This window comes from Anolis carolinensis, chromosome 2 (genome assembly GCF_035594765.1).
Source record: "Anolis carolinensis isolate JA03-04 chromosome 2, rAnoCar3.1.pri, whole genome shotgun sequence".
In the NCBI taxonomy this organism is placed as follows: domain Eukaryota; kingdom Metazoa; phylum Chordata; class Lepidosauria; order Squamata; family Dactyloidae; genus Anolis; species Anolis carolinensis.
In genome coordinates, this window is record NC_085842.1 from 35,248,031 (window position 1) to 35,265,037 (window position 17,007).

Below are 17,007 nucleotides of genomic sequence, written 5' to 3' on the forward strand. Positions count from 1 at the left end.
ATTGAGGGGAGCTGATGAGGCCATCGAATTTACTTTCATTGCTGTTTTTCTGTTCACACATATAGTAGAGCCATGCTTATCCGAGCTCCGTTTATCCGACACTCCTTATTATCCAATGTGCTGCCAGGGGCTTGGCGGTGCATTGTATTCTCCTCGCACCTCGCTTGCTCACCTTTGAGGCCTGGGCCCCGCTGTGCTTCCCTAGGCCGGGGCGCCTGCCGAAGGGAGAAGTTTCCTCCCTCCGGCAGGGGCCTGAGCCTTTTAAGAAGCACGGAGCGTGCCGCTAAGAAGTGGCACCCCCAGCGTTTCCACAGCTCCGGTTATCTGACAGATCTGGGCATCCAAGATTAGTCTGCCCGTTTAAGTCAGATAACCGAAACTCTATTGTACTTAGTAAGATTCTGGAGACAGCTGCTGTTTATCTTGTCTGTTGTAGGTAAGTACGCACAGCTAGAGTAGAATACCATTCTTTTAAAGGTCAAACTTTATTGCAATGTCTGTATCAAACCCAGCAATCTGTTTCTCCTGCCCTTCTTTCACAAACCTCTCAATGCTCAAATTACCAAAAATAAAATAAAATCTACCACCACCACCAACAACAAACAACAGCAACAATACTCCTCTTCTAGATAAACAAATACCAAGAGATTAAGCCTGGTTAGGAGTAAAAAGACTTTGTAAAAAGAAGCATCATTGGTAGATGCTTAATAATAATAATAATAATAATAATAATAATAATAATAATAATAATAATAATAATAATAATAAAATAATAATATTTTCGCATCATCCGAAAATACATCACACAGTCCTAGACACTTGGGAAGTGTTCGACTTGTGATTTTGTGAAACGAAATCCAGCATATCTATCTTGTTTGCTGTGTCATACAACGTCGTTGTGACAATAATAATAATAGTGTTTAATTTATTAACTACCTCTTCTTATGGCTCAAGGCAGAGTTAACAGAGTTAAATAATCATCATAATAAAATACATTCAATAAGAAGCACATATTACAACGTATTTCTATAAAATACAAATATTAAAATACATGGGACAAAGATTAACTGAGGTACACCTGTAAAGCCACCTGAGTTGTAAATCTATTTTAAGAAATAAGCTAATTCATATGTCTAAAGGTTCAGTGGTTTCCAACCTTTGGTCCTCCAGGTGTTAGGAATTCAGTTCCTAATAACTGGTAAGATGGCTGGGATCTCTGGGAGTTGAAGTCCGAAACACCTGGAGGACCAAAGGTTGGAAACCACTGATCAAGAAGGTACTGAAGATGCAATTAATGTATTTTCAGATGAGATGGGGTTTTGCTGTATTTGCATTTATTGTGTTTGATGAAGAAACTTAGTTGTAATGTCAGGAAGGCTAACTTATATTGAGTCAAGCTAACTTTACCATCTGTCTTGTTGAGTGCCTGCAATAACTGTATTAGATAAATGGTTTTAAATATGTTTATTTCTTATTGTAAATTTGTTTTTATAGGTTATTGTTTTACATACGTATTTTGTTTTGTATTGTCTTTTACATAATGTTGGGAGCCGCTTTGGGTTCTTTTTAGGGAGAAAAGTGGGATACAAATAAAGATTTATTATTATTATTTCTATTTAGACATTTTTTGGAAAAAAAAACCAGGGAGAGAGAATAGGAGGGGGGAGCGCCTCAAAGTGAGCGATACCTCAATGTAATCCCTGAAGAGGTAGCGTCTGTATTTATCTTTCAGCTCCTCGCTAGGTAGCAACGGAAACACAAAATCCTCTGGGGTCCGGAGCAGACAGTCCTGAGCCATGCAGGAAACGCCTGTTTAAAAAACAAAAAAAGTGGAAAAAAAAACCCTATTATAGTGGAAGTGACTAAACCAATGATATCAGAAGATTATGGCTATTCATTTTTTTAAAACTGCCAAATTCTCAAAATGCAATTTAATAGATTTCTGGAAAGTCGGACCTGGCATAATGTTACCAGAAGTGTTCAATTAGTAAAAAGCATTTGTGATTCTAGAGCAGTGACAGTTGAAAGAAAAATAATGAGAATAGTCCATACTATGAAAAGCTGAATTTTAAATATCTGGGAAGAATATTTAATATTCTTCAGCAGGTCACAATCAGAAATCAGAAAGAGCTGCAGGGAATTGGCTCACCCATCTCCTCAAAATGATCTGTAGTCACAGACTTGCAAACACTGTAAGGCATTTGCCTTTGATTGAACACATTTATGGAGCTTATTTCCAAATGGTATCAAATTCACCTGAACAAATTTGATAGGGATCAGGAAAAAGGTGCTGAGGATATGCATTCTTTTGTTATATAATGCAATTTTTGAAGTCCTGTGCCAAAGTGATATGATACATTTTGATCTGTACATAATATTCTACTCCAAGCCAACAATGTGCTGCAATCCATTTTTTTTGGATTTGGTTCTTTTTAGGAACAAGCTCCGCATCTATATTCCCTATATAAAAGGTCATCAAAGAAAGAAAGAGGAAAGAAGAAGATGGAAGGGAGAAAGTAAGGATAGAAAATCAGTGTAGCAAAACATTTCCAAATAACCCCTTGCTCCGAGCTCACCGACTCCGACTCCGTCCTTGACAAGTACTGTACAATGCTGCTCCCAACAGCTACGACAGAACTGGTGCTGACAAGTCAGAGACAACAAGTTTTCCTTTCGGACGAACTGCATACACACTGCACAGTGCTGGGAGGAATGTACCATGGCCTGAAATTAGAAAGAAAAAAAGTCACGGGCAAGAAAATGGGCCATAGTTGACTGCCTGAGCAAAAACCCTTAAACCCTTTGAAAGCATTCATTCAGAGGGAAATCAGATTAAAATGCAAAATGAGACAACTCTGCTTTCTCATTTTGAATTCAACAAGATTTTTTAAAACCAGGACTAATAGGTTAATTCAGGGCTTCTTAAACCTTTCCTACTCACAACCCTTTTCCACTTGAGAAATTTTCATGTTACCTCAGGTATATAGGTATATAAAATAATATAAAAACCAAACATTTACTGATAATAAACCAGCATTTGCAAGGTTTGCTAAACAGGCTGATTTTCCTTTTTGTGGAGTACAGCTGATGCATTTTCTGCAGAGTCCACTGTAAACACTGCATGCCGTTGCTAATAGCTGTGTGTGAATGGATGATGTTCAGAAACTATTACTGCTGCCAAATTATTCGTGATCCCAACATTAAGCTAAGGGGACCCCATTTTGGGTAGGGATCCCAGTTTAAGAAGCAGTGGGCTAATTGATTACAGCAGCTTAACTACATTTGTTTGGAATTCACTTTCTCTCTTGGGAGAGACTTCTATTCTCATCATGAATATCTTTGTTTTCAAAATTGGGTTAATGTATAACTCTCTCTCTTGTTCAGATGGGAGATGATGGACAGCACTGGAAAGAAAAAATCTGGCTTCATTCTGTGCCTAGATAAAAATTACTTGCTTATACAGATTGCCTTGAATGGCGTACTGGTAGCAAGGGGCTTTAGAAGCTGAGATCAACTAGTTCTCTGATTGAGAGTGAATATTGCAATGGTAATAACTATACTGCTTATACAATGACAAGTAGTCCTAATTGCATGGCTCAAACAATAAGAAAAACATGCATGGCGCCACTGAAAAGAACAGACAAAATAATTGTGAAATCTGCATGACTTGCCTTCACAACACATGTTTTTTCTGCAAACTGCAAATTCATGATTTGCACAAGAGTCTTTGTGTTGCACGGACTACTGAGACTTGGAACCTTTCTGTCCTGGGAAGCAGTGTTAAAATGACCTTTACATCTGAGAGTTACTAGTATCTTATATTACTGTCATGTGTTTGATACGCTGCACTAAAAACATAAATGTATAGGATAATAATAATAATAATAATAACAACTTTATTTTTATACCCCGCCCCATCTCCCCGAAGGGACTCGAGGCGGCTTACATGGGGCCTAGCCCGATAAAACAATCAATATCAGTAACACGACTATAAAACAATTATACCAGTAAAACATCAATAGCAATAAAACAATCGTTAAAATCGGCAAGAAGCATACGAAAAACATACAATATTAAAACAGGAGACTAGGATCTGGTAATAATCAAAACTGATAATAGCACAAGTTTGGCCAATAGTTGTCAATGATGAAAGGTGAAGCTTGTCTTTCAGACACAGATCTCTAGCTTGTTGCTGTGAATGTATGTCCACCAGCACTGCAGAAAATCAAATACAGACCATTCTAGCTACTGTAACAACTATTCCATTTTGTTCCAAAAAATAATTGCTCTAAATGGATATAAGGAAGTGACCCACTTTTTGTGGCGGACAACTAAACATGGCATGGCTAAATGGTTTGCTCAGGATTATAAACAACATTTCACATCAGCTGCTGTAGTGAAAGAGGGAAGCAAAAAAGATCTACAAGCTGACAGTTGGGGATAAGGGAAGAAAGCTAAGGCAACAAGTGTAGGGTAGGGCATTTTACTAAACATATTTTAAGTATTTGGTGAAACAATCTATGATGGAACAGAGCTGACCAACTCATCAGCAAACTGCAGGATGCTTGACAGATGGAAGGAGATCAAGGTTATTCAGAGTTCAGGGCAAATCATATGACTTTTAACTGAGCTCTACACAGCCCTTCCCTTTGAACTTCTTGTTTAGAGCATTTGGGGATATACTTTCCTCAGTCTCTAAGAAATAATGTCTGACTGTCACTTGAACATTACATCTGCACACAGACCTTTTCATCACACTAAGTGTCGAAGCCAATTTTCTAAATAAGTCTTTTCTTTTGGTCATAGGATTTACTAGATGCCCCGGCCCTCCCTGTCTGAACTTGAAACGGCTGCCTCTTTTTATACATGGTAATTTACTTATCTAACCCCTGGACATATTGGCTAGGAAGAGAAGTGTTATAAAAAAATCCACACATCCGTTTGGGAAGAAAATACTGCTCAAAACAACTATTACTAATTCTACAGAATGGCTTTTTTTAATATGCAAGAATTTTTTTCTTCAAAAAGTTGAAGATGCTAGCTTGCACCATTCCATAATTAGCAGTTGGTTAAAGTCCGCAGTGACAAGGGCATTTATATCTTTTTTGTGGTGAACATTCACTCAAACCTCATATCAAACCAAGAGATGCAAGCCAGGCTGCAAGGTCAAGTTCTTAGCTTCATGCTAGAATTTCATTACTGAATCCTCAAGAGCCTCACTTTTTGTACAGAAATAAAATCGGATTAGAAGTCAGCAGAAGGTAGACCAAAAGGGCAAGAGAACAGCCTTCAGAGGACCATACAAGGAGTTTTACTACCAAGAAAATACAATTGCCTGTTACTTACGTGTTTGGATGAGGCAGGTTGAACTCGTGCTTCCACTAGCAATTGGACAGAATTGGACTTGTGCCTGAAGGACAGGAAAAAAGCATTACAATTCTAGATAAATACAGTGCTGTCAATGACAAGCTAGTGAGATTAAGACAGCTACAGTATTTTGTGGAAGGTATCTATACTGGCTATGAATTCTAAACTTATCCCAATTCACAACTATAGGCAGTCATTGGGTTACAAACAAGATAGCAGTTTTTTTTAGTTTTGCATAGCATAATTTTGCATTAACACCCCTGTAAGACTTATTTTGCTGTCTGTGCCTCTCTTCAGAAGATTTCACCTTACTTTCTCTCCCTGTGACAACTGGTGTTTGACATGTTGGATTGTCATGGAAACAAGAACTGGTGAGAAAGCTTCAATGCAAACACCTTTTTCGCATCATAACTCTTTCAGGAGTGAATTTCCCTTCCAAGGAGTAGATTCCCTCTCACTTCCTATTGTCTCATCCCTGTTTGTAACTAGGAGTTGTATATGTGTTACTCAGGGACTGCCTGTACTGAGAAAGGAAAATCCTATTATTTGTAAACTTCCTGTTAATTGTAAGCTATCTTACAAATCAAGTATAAGGTTGAGAAAAAGATCTCTTTACTAAACCAGAGCATGCGTGTAAGCCACATATGGAACTTCATAAACCTTGGAGTGTTGTTTTAAAGTATCTTTGTGAGCTCTGAACAAGAGAGATAGCCTTTTTGAATTTTTTTAGACACAGAAAAGTGAGAGATAAGCAGCATCTCTGTATGAATTAAACATAGCTTACCTTTCCAAAATTTCTGAGATTTGCCAGTGGAAGCTAACTAATATAAGCTTAGCAACTGCATGTGAGACCTAAACAAGAAAGAAAGAAAATAAACTGAGGAACAGCAACATGGGTAGAGCATCATATGCTTTAGGCATATCCCTATGTTCCAAAGAATAAGGTTATTTTGTATTTTCACAATATTAATAAAATCCTTGAGAAAAGTCAAAGATTTCTCCTTGTTGATAATTTCCCCTTACATGAACCACAATAGTGTATTGGTTTGAGTGTTACAACTACAACTCTAGAAATCTCTGCTCGACCATAGAAACCCTTGGGCAAGTCACACTCTTTCAGCCTCAGAAGAAGGGAAAGACAAAAACAGCTCTGAATTGATTTTGGCAAGAAAACCCTATGAAAGGTTCACCTTAAGGTTGCCATAAGTCAGAACTGACTTGAGGGTACACAATAACAAATCATGCTATTAAGTTTTTTACTTTGACAACAGAAGCATTATTGCTCATTAATGTATATTGTAATTGCTTTAGCATCACAAATTCAGCCCTGAATAGAAACTTGATTCCTGCTTTCAGAAAAAGTCAAGTCAAAGGTACATTAATACTTTATTTTCTCTTTAGATCTAATGAGATGGAAACAAGGGGTAGTTCAGATGAGCAAAGCTGCAATGCAATTTAATTATTTATTATCAGTGTACTATCAGAAATGCATACAGCAAAGTAAGCCATGTACAACAGTGTACAAGGATGTAATTTGCTTGTTTTCAATGTATCCTATTTATGACATTCATCATCTATTCCATGTACTGATTACAGAATGCAGCTATGAGAGACTTTATATACATTGCACTGTATGCAAGATTTAAAACTCACACAAAACTGGGAATTATTTTGAAAGCTGAAAGCAGGGACTTGAGAAAAGGTCAAACAAGCATTAAGAGGACACAAAGGAAGAGAACTTCCCTGGATGATCAAGAACTGATTACCAGCTATACAGCTGCTTTGACATCTCTAGCAGAATTGCCAACTACTTGAGCTTCTCTGCAAATTTGAAAATTACATTGGAGTGAAGCAACATAAGCAAAAAAAAAGAAAGAAAAAGAAAGAAAGAAACTAAGGATTTCAGAATTGCTACTAATAGGGCAATAAATCCAATAATATAATTACATGGCAGAGGAGTTTGATTATATGATGCTTAGGCTCTGCGTTGTGTGGCTGCATTCAGATATTGTTTATTTAGGAAATCCCAAAGCAATTATTGGTTATTTTTGAAAAACAGGAAACTCCTAGAATCATAGAGCTGGAAGAAAACTAAAACTTGCTTGTTTTGAAGGTGCCACGGTTGGTTTTGATGCAGCAAATTATATCTCCTGGAAAGCAAAATAACTGCTTACATGAAGAAAGTACAATGGTGATTTCTTTGGGGAGAAACACGAGTATCCAAAACTATAATGGAAAGTAATGTCTTCTTAAACTATTCCACAAAGCAATTTGAAAATGTAAGAAGATGTAACTAGACTCATTAAGAGTTTCATATTGCAAGAAATCTGCAAACTTCAAGGGGTAGCACAGGCTTGGCCATTCGCTTCTACTGAAGTCAGACGTCTGCAAAACTGATTAGTAGGATACAACTCACAGCCAGAATCGTCCTATGTTCTGATGCCAGATGGGTTATTTGACCTTCATCTCATCATTTGATATCTCCATTCCTCCCATCAGACCCAGCTGGATGTGGAATACAGCTAGTGCTTGTTGGATTCAAAATGGCACTTAGAATGAAGTTTAGCAGTGGGCAAAAGAGCTTCTGGTTATATTGCTTTTTGACATATTAATAAGCAGCAGTGAAGGATTTCCTTCTGGCACACTGGATGCAAGAAATAAAATCCAAGCCACCATGGTTTGGTTTAGTTTCCCTGTCTTCTTCCGGGCACGGCAATTATAGAGAAGAAATCACACTTGAATTTCATCAATTCATTCCTGTTTTGCAAGGTTCCACTTCCTGTTGTCTCATCCCCATTCTTAACTATGAATCATTTCTAAGTCAGATGTTTGTAACTTGGGGTTTGCCTGTATATGCAAATACAGGTATTCTGAAGTCTGAAAATCCAAAACATCATCTTGTCCCAAGCACTGAGGACAGGGCAACCTGTAGTCCTCAGTCCCCTTGGGCTTCAACTCCAAGGGGCCATAGCCAGCTTGAATACTCAAGAATTCTGGGAGTTGAATTTCAAAACACCTGAACGGTCACAAGCTGAAGAGGCTTTATTTAGGATAAGGGATACTTGCCCTATTCCAAAGCTGCAACAGTGCTGTCATGATTTATGGGGGGAAAACATGTGAATGTTTGCAGCAGGGATGGGGACGATGTGAAACTTAGAAGATTGGCCATATGTGGGAAGCAAAGTGGCAAACAAGCTTCACTAAAAGAAACAATTGGAAAATTAGGTCAGAATGCTCTTGGTGATATATGCTAACATAACTGTGTGTTGCATTAAGTGACCTATATATTCATATATAAGTCTAGAAATTGTAATTAAAAAATCAGCCACAAAAACTTGGATCGACCTATCCATGGATCAATGTGAGTACTGTACTTTAACTCTCATAAAAAAAATGAACCACCCTCTTTTCTGAGTAGGGTGGCAAAAGACAAGAGCTCAGTCCATACTGGGAGAACTTAAAACAGGCATTGATCCCCTCTAATCTCACCGCTGTGGCACCACTTCTGTCCTTTCTGAATGCCTGGCAGGGAAATGGCGGCAAATGGCTGGAGTAATTGCCCCCCCCCCCCCAAGGTGACACTGATACTTTCACCTCTTTACAGAATAACTTATCCATGGCTTATAGCAAAATCCATAATATTGGCCCCCAAACCTGCCCTCAGCTCATACATGAGATCTACATATAGATTTGGCGTAGCCCAAAGGAAACACCTAGTAACTTCTTGCACAATTGTCCATATTTCACAACAGCTGCCAGGCAGTGCTAGAAATATTTCCATCTTGAACCAGCCGTCATTGAATGTGTACTGGGAGAATTCAGTTATGCTGTTGTCCCGTTAGCAGCTGTTGTCTGTACCGCCGCTTATCCTGGTAGAACATTAAATTCCACCAGCATTAAATGCACTCTTGGTCTTATTAACTGATGAAATCAGAAATGTATGGAAGCATGGCCATAAAAATGAACTGAACTGAGCAACTGCGGATGTTGTTGCTTACCTGGTAATCCCTTTGAGTATTGATTTGATAAGCATAGTAACCTAAAATATTTCTGCTGCCTTGGAAATCTGAGAAACATAGCAGTACTTCTGATGCTGAAAACAATACCCTCTTATCCTTGAGCCCTGCAGTTATGTTCACCAAAACTTCATGCCAAGTATTCATACAAAATTTCTTCATACAGTTTAGCTTTTTGTTGGCAATTATAAGCCTTCTCCTGTACTGATTATATACTGAGCTAAGTCATCATGAACAACCATTTAGTACTGCATTTCTCAATTTTATAGGCTCAGCCTAGTCTCTTTAATTTCTCTGTTTATACTGCACCATAAACAATTTAGTGCCAACTATTTGTTTGGAAAGAAAGATTCCCACCTCAGTTTCACTCTTTTCTATTGGAGCACAATATTTCAGGTCTCCTATCTATTCAGGATCATGGGGAGCTGTAATAAGAAAGGGACTGTACAAAGCAACAGGAGGACAGAAAAGATAGCACACAAAGAAAAGGAAAGAAAACTGAGCTCTGGTTTTTCCAAGGCTTATACAGTGGGAACCCAAGGATGTATTTCCAGGATGTGATACTTCCTCAAATATGGTCTGCCTTTTCAAAAGCATTGAATCACTTGTAGAGTATTATCTCCTGAACAAATATCATGTGGCTCAAATTGACAGGGTCTCACCTCCAGATTGACTTATCAGAGTCTGTTGTCATGGAAAAGAGATCTGACTGCCAATCTGACAACTATTTCTACAGCACAGGATTTCAGTGAGCCATGTCAGTCTGGCCACATGTGCACAGATGCACTAGATCAGAGACATTCATAAAGAAGAATGCAGGGTCGGTAAGGACAACATGCTCCAGGAAGCAGATGTCAAGCACTCTATTCACTCCATACCAAATTAGACCATGGACTGAAAGAGGATATCTGGTTAAACCTTGGAACAATTTGTTCTTTGCATTTAATCTGTGTGTACTAGCCTTAACCCAACTTATCTCCACAGCTAAAATCTCTTTTAACAAGTGCAACTAGCAGGATTCAACATGTAAGAAAAAGCAGAACTTTTCAGGTTAAGAGGGAAAGAACCCCACAACAAGCCCTTTCAAGGTAAATATGCTATTTTTCAATGATTCTTTCATTGACTTTATCAAGCAAAACAATATCATGCTGCAGAAGTGGCATGCCATGAAATTTCTACCTGAAGACTCATATGCAAAGCGTCTTTGTTGCTATATACCAAAAGTCCCCTCTCTCGTGCTTTGGCTGCAATGCTATACATACTTAATTTCACTGAACTCATTAGTCTGGATGCATTGGACCACCAAAATAAATCAGAGCTCTCAATTTTCACTAAATACTTCTCCCACCTTCAGTTCCCAACTGTAGTAGCTACTACTTGCCTGAGTATAGGCAAGTATACTCAGTTTACAAATAGCCCCCCTACTATTATGTGGTGACCTTTATGATAATGTCGTGACAGAGACAACCTTGACACTGGACAATACACATTTTAGTACCTCAAATGTTAGACCTGTCTCTGGGTATATTTGACTGCTGACTCCAAAAATGGCACGTATTTTCTCCTATCAGTTTGAGTTTTTAAGATATAGAACATACCAGCCTTCATCAACTCACTGATATAAAATTATTATAACCATATCTAGGAAATTACAGCTGACGCAGTCGATCCAATGCATTTTTCTAAATCAGTACCCCAAATAACTCCAGGAACAACCCTAAAAACGAAGACACCAAGAAAAATGATCCAAACTGTTATTCTGATGAGCAGAGATAAAAAGAAAGTTAACTGATTTAAAGCTTTACTCCCTCAGATGTAAACCTTAATTAGAAAGCAAGTATGGGGCAAGTATAAATTCAGGGCTAAGACAAGATGTTAAACAGGAATTTGATCCAAGCTTACCTTCTTAACCTGTATTTGTCTCTCTACAATTATATGCCACAAAGATATTTTCAAATTTTCAAACACAAAGCAGCATACAAGATCTTATTTAACTTTTTAAAATTTTTTAAACTCTTTTAACTCTTAACCTTATCTCTGGAAGGTAATTCATTCTCTAACAAATGGAAGTGAACGAGGATTATCACAAATAAACAATACCACCAGCCCAATGTTTATTAATTATGCTTAAGATTATGATATGCAAAAACCTAAAGTAGCTACATCAGCTATAAATAAGTCATAACATGCATTTTCAGCGTGATTCAAATTACAACATTGCTTAATGAGTTCCTCAGTGTTAAAACAGATTTCTTCTAAGTGAACAGCAGAAAACTAGCTTTAGCAGGGCTAGGAGCAAGGCTAAACATATCACAGTATGGCTCTTTTCTATTTTTGCAGGCAAGCTGCTAGACTTCCATGCTGTGAGCTTGAGATGCTATCCACCAGCCAGTGTTGCTCATTTTATACACAAACTGCAGAAGCACTAAGTAGTATATGTTGACAGATTATTTAGACAGTTTTATGGTGCTTCCCCAAGTCCATCCTATATACTATAAAGATCAATAGCTGTCAAATTATACTTTTATCTCCCCGCAAATCCAAAAAAAGGGGATTTTGGGGAGGAAGGATGAGGATAGACATTTGCACAGGTCTGGGTATCCGGTTTTGGACCTTTGAACCCACCAAGAGAACATAAAGAAAATATCAAAAATGCCACAAAACAAAGTATCGAGAACTTCACTTCTGTTCTTGAAAAACAGGTATTTGGAGGTATTAAAACGGTGTGGACAAACTGCAACCTATTTGTATGTGGTGCTCCTTTTGAAGAGACCCAGGCCTCCCTGGCAACACTATACGCAGTCTTGCCAAAGAACCAAGCCAGGCATTTTGAAGCTTTGCCATGTGAGACATTTAATTTTACTTTATGCAAACTGATACGGCATTTCCAATGCCAAGCCTGAGACATTTGTCTGGGATAGGAAAGGCCAAATAGACCACAGTTTGGCTGAAAAAATTATATGCATCACAGAAGCTTTCAATATTTTTACAATATGTTAACTTCTAAGGAAAACACGAACAGGATTGTTCCTACAGGTTGCTGTATTCTGTGCATACTATCCTTCCCGCCCAACACGTTATTGCCTCATCTATATTTTGAGGGGATCATTCAATGGAGCACATGTCTTTAATACCCCACCCTACAATTGAAACGATCGTATTACTTGAGGGTAAGTGCTCTATACCTATGAAATTCTTGTTATTAGATTGAGAGAGGTTGAGAGGAGACAAGATCACCATATTTAAATATCTGAAAGGATGTCATAAGGAGAAGGGTGCAGGCTTGTTTTCTGCTGCCATGGAAACTAGGACTCGGAGGAAAGGAGATTCCACGTGAACATTAGGAAGAACTTCCTGATCGTGAGAGCTGTTCAATAGTGGAACTCTCAGCTACCAAGTGTGGTGGAGGCTTTTAAACAGAGGCGGGATGGCCATCAATCGGGGGTGCTTTGACTGTGCTTTTCCTGCATTGCAGGGGGTTAGACTAATGGCCCATGTGGTCTCTTTCAACCCTAGGTGATGCCACCTTTATCAAAACCTTCATAATCTACAGAGTGGGGGTGGTGTCAAACTATTCTTGTGACAAAATTAACATTTTCTCATCAGAATAGCCTTCTTATAAGAAAAAAAATATTGCTTAGAATCATAAAGTTGGAAGAGACCACAGAGGCCATCTAGTCCAACCCCCCTGCCATGTTTCATCAGACAAAAAGCTTTACAGCATTAATAAGTGTGAAATATAAGCCAGAAGGTGTCTAGTTCAGGTGTTACTTTTGCCTTAAGCAAGTCCCATCTACTGAGACCTAAACACCCACTCATCTCCACAAATAATAACAATGACCTGTCCCCTAGGACTGTTATTAAAATAACACAGAACAAACTGAACTCCTGTGATATTTATTATTTTGGTACCACAGTCTACCAGATGTTCCCAACTGCAGTTCTGGACTGTCAATTATTTGGATTCTAACCAAAATCTTGAAATCAGTGAGGTATGATCAGACAACACTGAAAATTATGTCATTTTTACTGTTCTTATAATGTTTCTAATAATGATCATCTTATTCATAGATTCTTACTGAAGTACTGAATATCAATTGTAGGTATGGATATTTCATTATCTCACTCTCATTATCTTCAATTCTGCTATCCTTAGGGACTGTTACATATATAATACAAATTTTATTTTTCTCAATTACAGCTATGTCTGGTATATTTGTTTGTCACTTAGAACTTCTTCAGCACTCCTCCAATTTTAAAGTTTTTATTCCTATCAGTTTTTTGCAGATGGTAAATCAAACCTTAGCATAGATTCCAGTGCATCACTACAGCCAATTTACATATTTTCTTACATTTAGTCTGTGCAATTTAGCTGCATGAATAAGGTGGTCAAGACTTTCAGCCTTTTCTTTGCAAAGACAACAGTTACTTATTTATTTGTCTTGATATGATTTGTTTGAAGCACCTGTTCTTGAGTCGCAATTTCAATGTATTGGTGTGAAATTATTTCAACATATTCCCCTTCTCAACTTTTCATTCTAAGCTTTTACTTCACTGCCCATAAAATGATTTGTTTCCCCAAGCTTCGAATTAATTTTTCATTATTTTCTTTTGATACACATATTTTGTATCTTTTCTGTCCTACATATCTGTTAACAGCTTCTTTATTTTTTTTTCCTTGGAAGGAAAGCAAAGGCAGGCACAGCTCCATTATGCCTATGCCCAGTAGTAGTAGAAGACCCTCACATAGAAGGAGATAACAACCAGCATGTGCTGGCCTTAATCTCCTCCAACGTCAACCCATTTTCCTTGTGTATTATGTTTTTCTATATTGTAAGCCCAAGAACAGGGAAGTGTCAAATTAACAATTGTAAATTGCTAGTGTAAAGTACCATGTACTCTGATGGCATTGTATTAATGATAGTAACAGTCCTCTCAAGTACCTTTTCTCTTCTTCAGCAGTTTGTTTCATTGTCTGCCTATTTTATATGGTAGTTGAGAATGTAAAATACTATTTGCTGTCATCACTTGCCAATTTTTACAATTTAGTGCATTAAGCATACATACTCCTAAGTCATCTTCATGTATCAATCAAGGACAAGTTTTCAGGCCAAAATTATGGATTTTGATTTGACCAATAGATATGTCGAGGGTCGTTCCTCATACACAGAAGTGCCAACACTGCCTCAGAGGGACAGTCGCCTCTGGCCACTATTGCCACCATCTTCCTAACCATTATATCAAAAAGGCAATGGAATAAAAACCGCATTGTAATTCATGCAATTACTTCACAGTGGTCTTCAAATTAGTGGATTTTTCAGCCTTAATGGAGTCATTGTATATGCACTTGTTATACCTTTATGGTTTGTATATATGGTCTGATTTATCATTAAAAACTAAATTAATTTTTAAAGCCTTTGGGAACTCCACTCAGAGAAGAGGATGGTTTCTTTTTTGATAAAAGTTAAAATACATTATTAAGTCTTATAAAAAATGGCACCATCGCCTCCTCCAACTCAAGTAGCAAAACATGAAAACTTAATTTATTCCAGGAGAACCAAAAAGAAACACCACTGTTTCTTCAAGGGAAAAGCGTCAAAAAGAGCCTCCACCACAGTTTTGCTGCCCAAGCATTCAAACAGGACAGAAGTGGCACTATGGTGGAGAGAAAACAGGTTGGTCCCTCTTTTAGGTTTGCCCAGGATGTTCCTGGGCAATATTCAAGACATAACAATGGCCAAGTTCCTGCCAATATTCAAGACATAACAATGGCCAAGAAAAAGAAAGTTGGAATTAAAGCATTTTAGGCTTTCTGAGAGGGACTTCTAGAGTGTCTTTCTGCCAACACTCTAGCCTTCTTCTATTTGTTATATTTTCTTCTGGGGTAGCTTTTCTATCTATGTAGTGGCTTCTTGTGGATGCATCTCAGCACTGCCAATGCTCGTAGGCCATGATAAAAGTAATGCTACAAACAATAGGAATGGATTGTTTAGTTTCAACCCTGCCAGTATTTTAAGTTGGATAATGAAGGATATCTGTACCAGGTTTGGCCCAGATCCATCAAGCCATATAAGAGCCTTTGCAGAACAAACATACATACATATGTTTTTTGAATTTTATATAGATAATAGATAAGACTTACCTGGGTTGTGTAAACATTTCTCAGGCAAAAAGGAATCATGAATAGAAAAATCTTAAGATGACCTGGCATCCAGCACCAATTGAAGTATACCATCCAAAAATAAATGGTGGCCCTGTTTGCCTTTCAGTATCAGAGCATCCAATGCATTTATTAAGTTGTCTTTTGAGAATTTGGGATTCCATTGCTCTTTTCAGAAACACTTGACACTGAATGTAAACACATGCAACAGGACTGCTCATCTCTATTATGACTTGATAAGCTTTCTAGAATTATGAAAGCCCAGTTTCATTTGGAACATGATTTCAGACTAGTGACACCAGGCCAGGTTTCAAATATCGATAAAACAATCAAAAGAGAGACCACACACGTCTATTTTACACTTCGCACCACTAGTGATAACAGATTCAGTTGCTAACAGATTTAAAGTTCATGACAGGCCATTATGATGTGTCATGATGATACCAGATGGTTCAGTACAAGTGCCAAGTACCCTCAGCTTAGAAACTGAACTCTTTTCTGAGCACTACAGCAGGGCTTGCAAGCTTTATCAAGACTATGGCCTAAACAGTATTAGCCAAACATGGAGGCAATTATTGCTCTTTTCAGTTCAGCGTGTATAGAAATTGTCTTTCTTTATGAGGAGTAATTAGTCATTGGTACAGCAGGAGGCAAGAGCACATCCCTCTAAACAAACCTCTTGTCATGGTAATAACAGGGTTTTTGGAGTGCTGATCTGCTTCTCTTGAAGTCTATGATTATTCCTTCTCAAGGAGACAATGCAATAGCCAGTTGCCAGATTGGAAATTCAAATATTTTTTGTTCCTCTACTTCTTTTGGCCCATTTTAGATTCATAATTGCTTTAAGCTTAATAGGCACCTCAAAGATCTATTTTTTAAAATGATTTCCAGAGCAATATGCATTTTACAGGTAAAGGGGCACCAACTATAATGCAACTAAAAGTTAATACATGGTCCTCTTTCGTAACCCAGTAAGAATCTCAAAAGCAGGATTTCACAAAGAGGATAATTTCTTTATTTAGTGAGGATTTAATTTTTGGGATTAACATATTGTTTTGTATATTAGCAAAAAGTATCTTCAGGTCAATAAGTTGCCCACAAATTCCTTTCTTAGAAAGTTCAGCAAACTTCAGTTCTACTTCAGTCCTCTTTCCAAGGAACAAGACAAATGTAGCAGCTTGGTTTCAATGATGTCAAGGGAAAGGTCAAAGCACCAGATAAACAGGCAAGCCTCTTATTTCTATGGCCAGTAGGAGTAGTATTCTTTTCATACATCCGAAGTCAACCAGAAAGGGAGAGACATAAAAAAGAGACACTGCCACAAGTCTATGGGAATTTATGACAGTCACATTGCTTTGTTTTACAGTGGACAGCTGGTAAGGATTCAGATTAGAAGTTGGGAAAAGAAGGGATGATTGCTAAAAAGATAATATGGGCACCATAAGGATAATAAGACATTAAACC

The 17,007-nt window shown here is 37.7% G+C and overlaps 1 protein-coding gene across 2 annotated transcripts in view; it reads right to left on the minus strand.

Moving 5' to 3' along the window:
* Positions 1–17,007, minus strand: part of arih2 (ariadne RBR E3 ubiquitin protein ligase 2) — a 39,924-nt gene that overhangs the window by 9,421 nt on the left and 13,496 nt on the right. For both annotated transcript variants that reach the window (XM_003217844.4, XM_008105437.3), the window contains 4 exons: positions 6,152–6,219; positions 5,347–5,410; positions 2,577–2,724; positions 1,688–1,809 (listed from right to left, as the gene is read on the minus strand). In XM_003217844.4, coding sequence (XP_003217892.2) covers positions 1,688–1,809; positions 2,577–2,724; positions 5,347–5,410; positions 6,152–6,219 — 402 coding nt within the window. The remainder of the gene's footprint in view (positions 1–1,687; positions 1,810–2,576; positions 2,725–5,346; positions 5,411–6,151; positions 6,220–17,007) is intronic.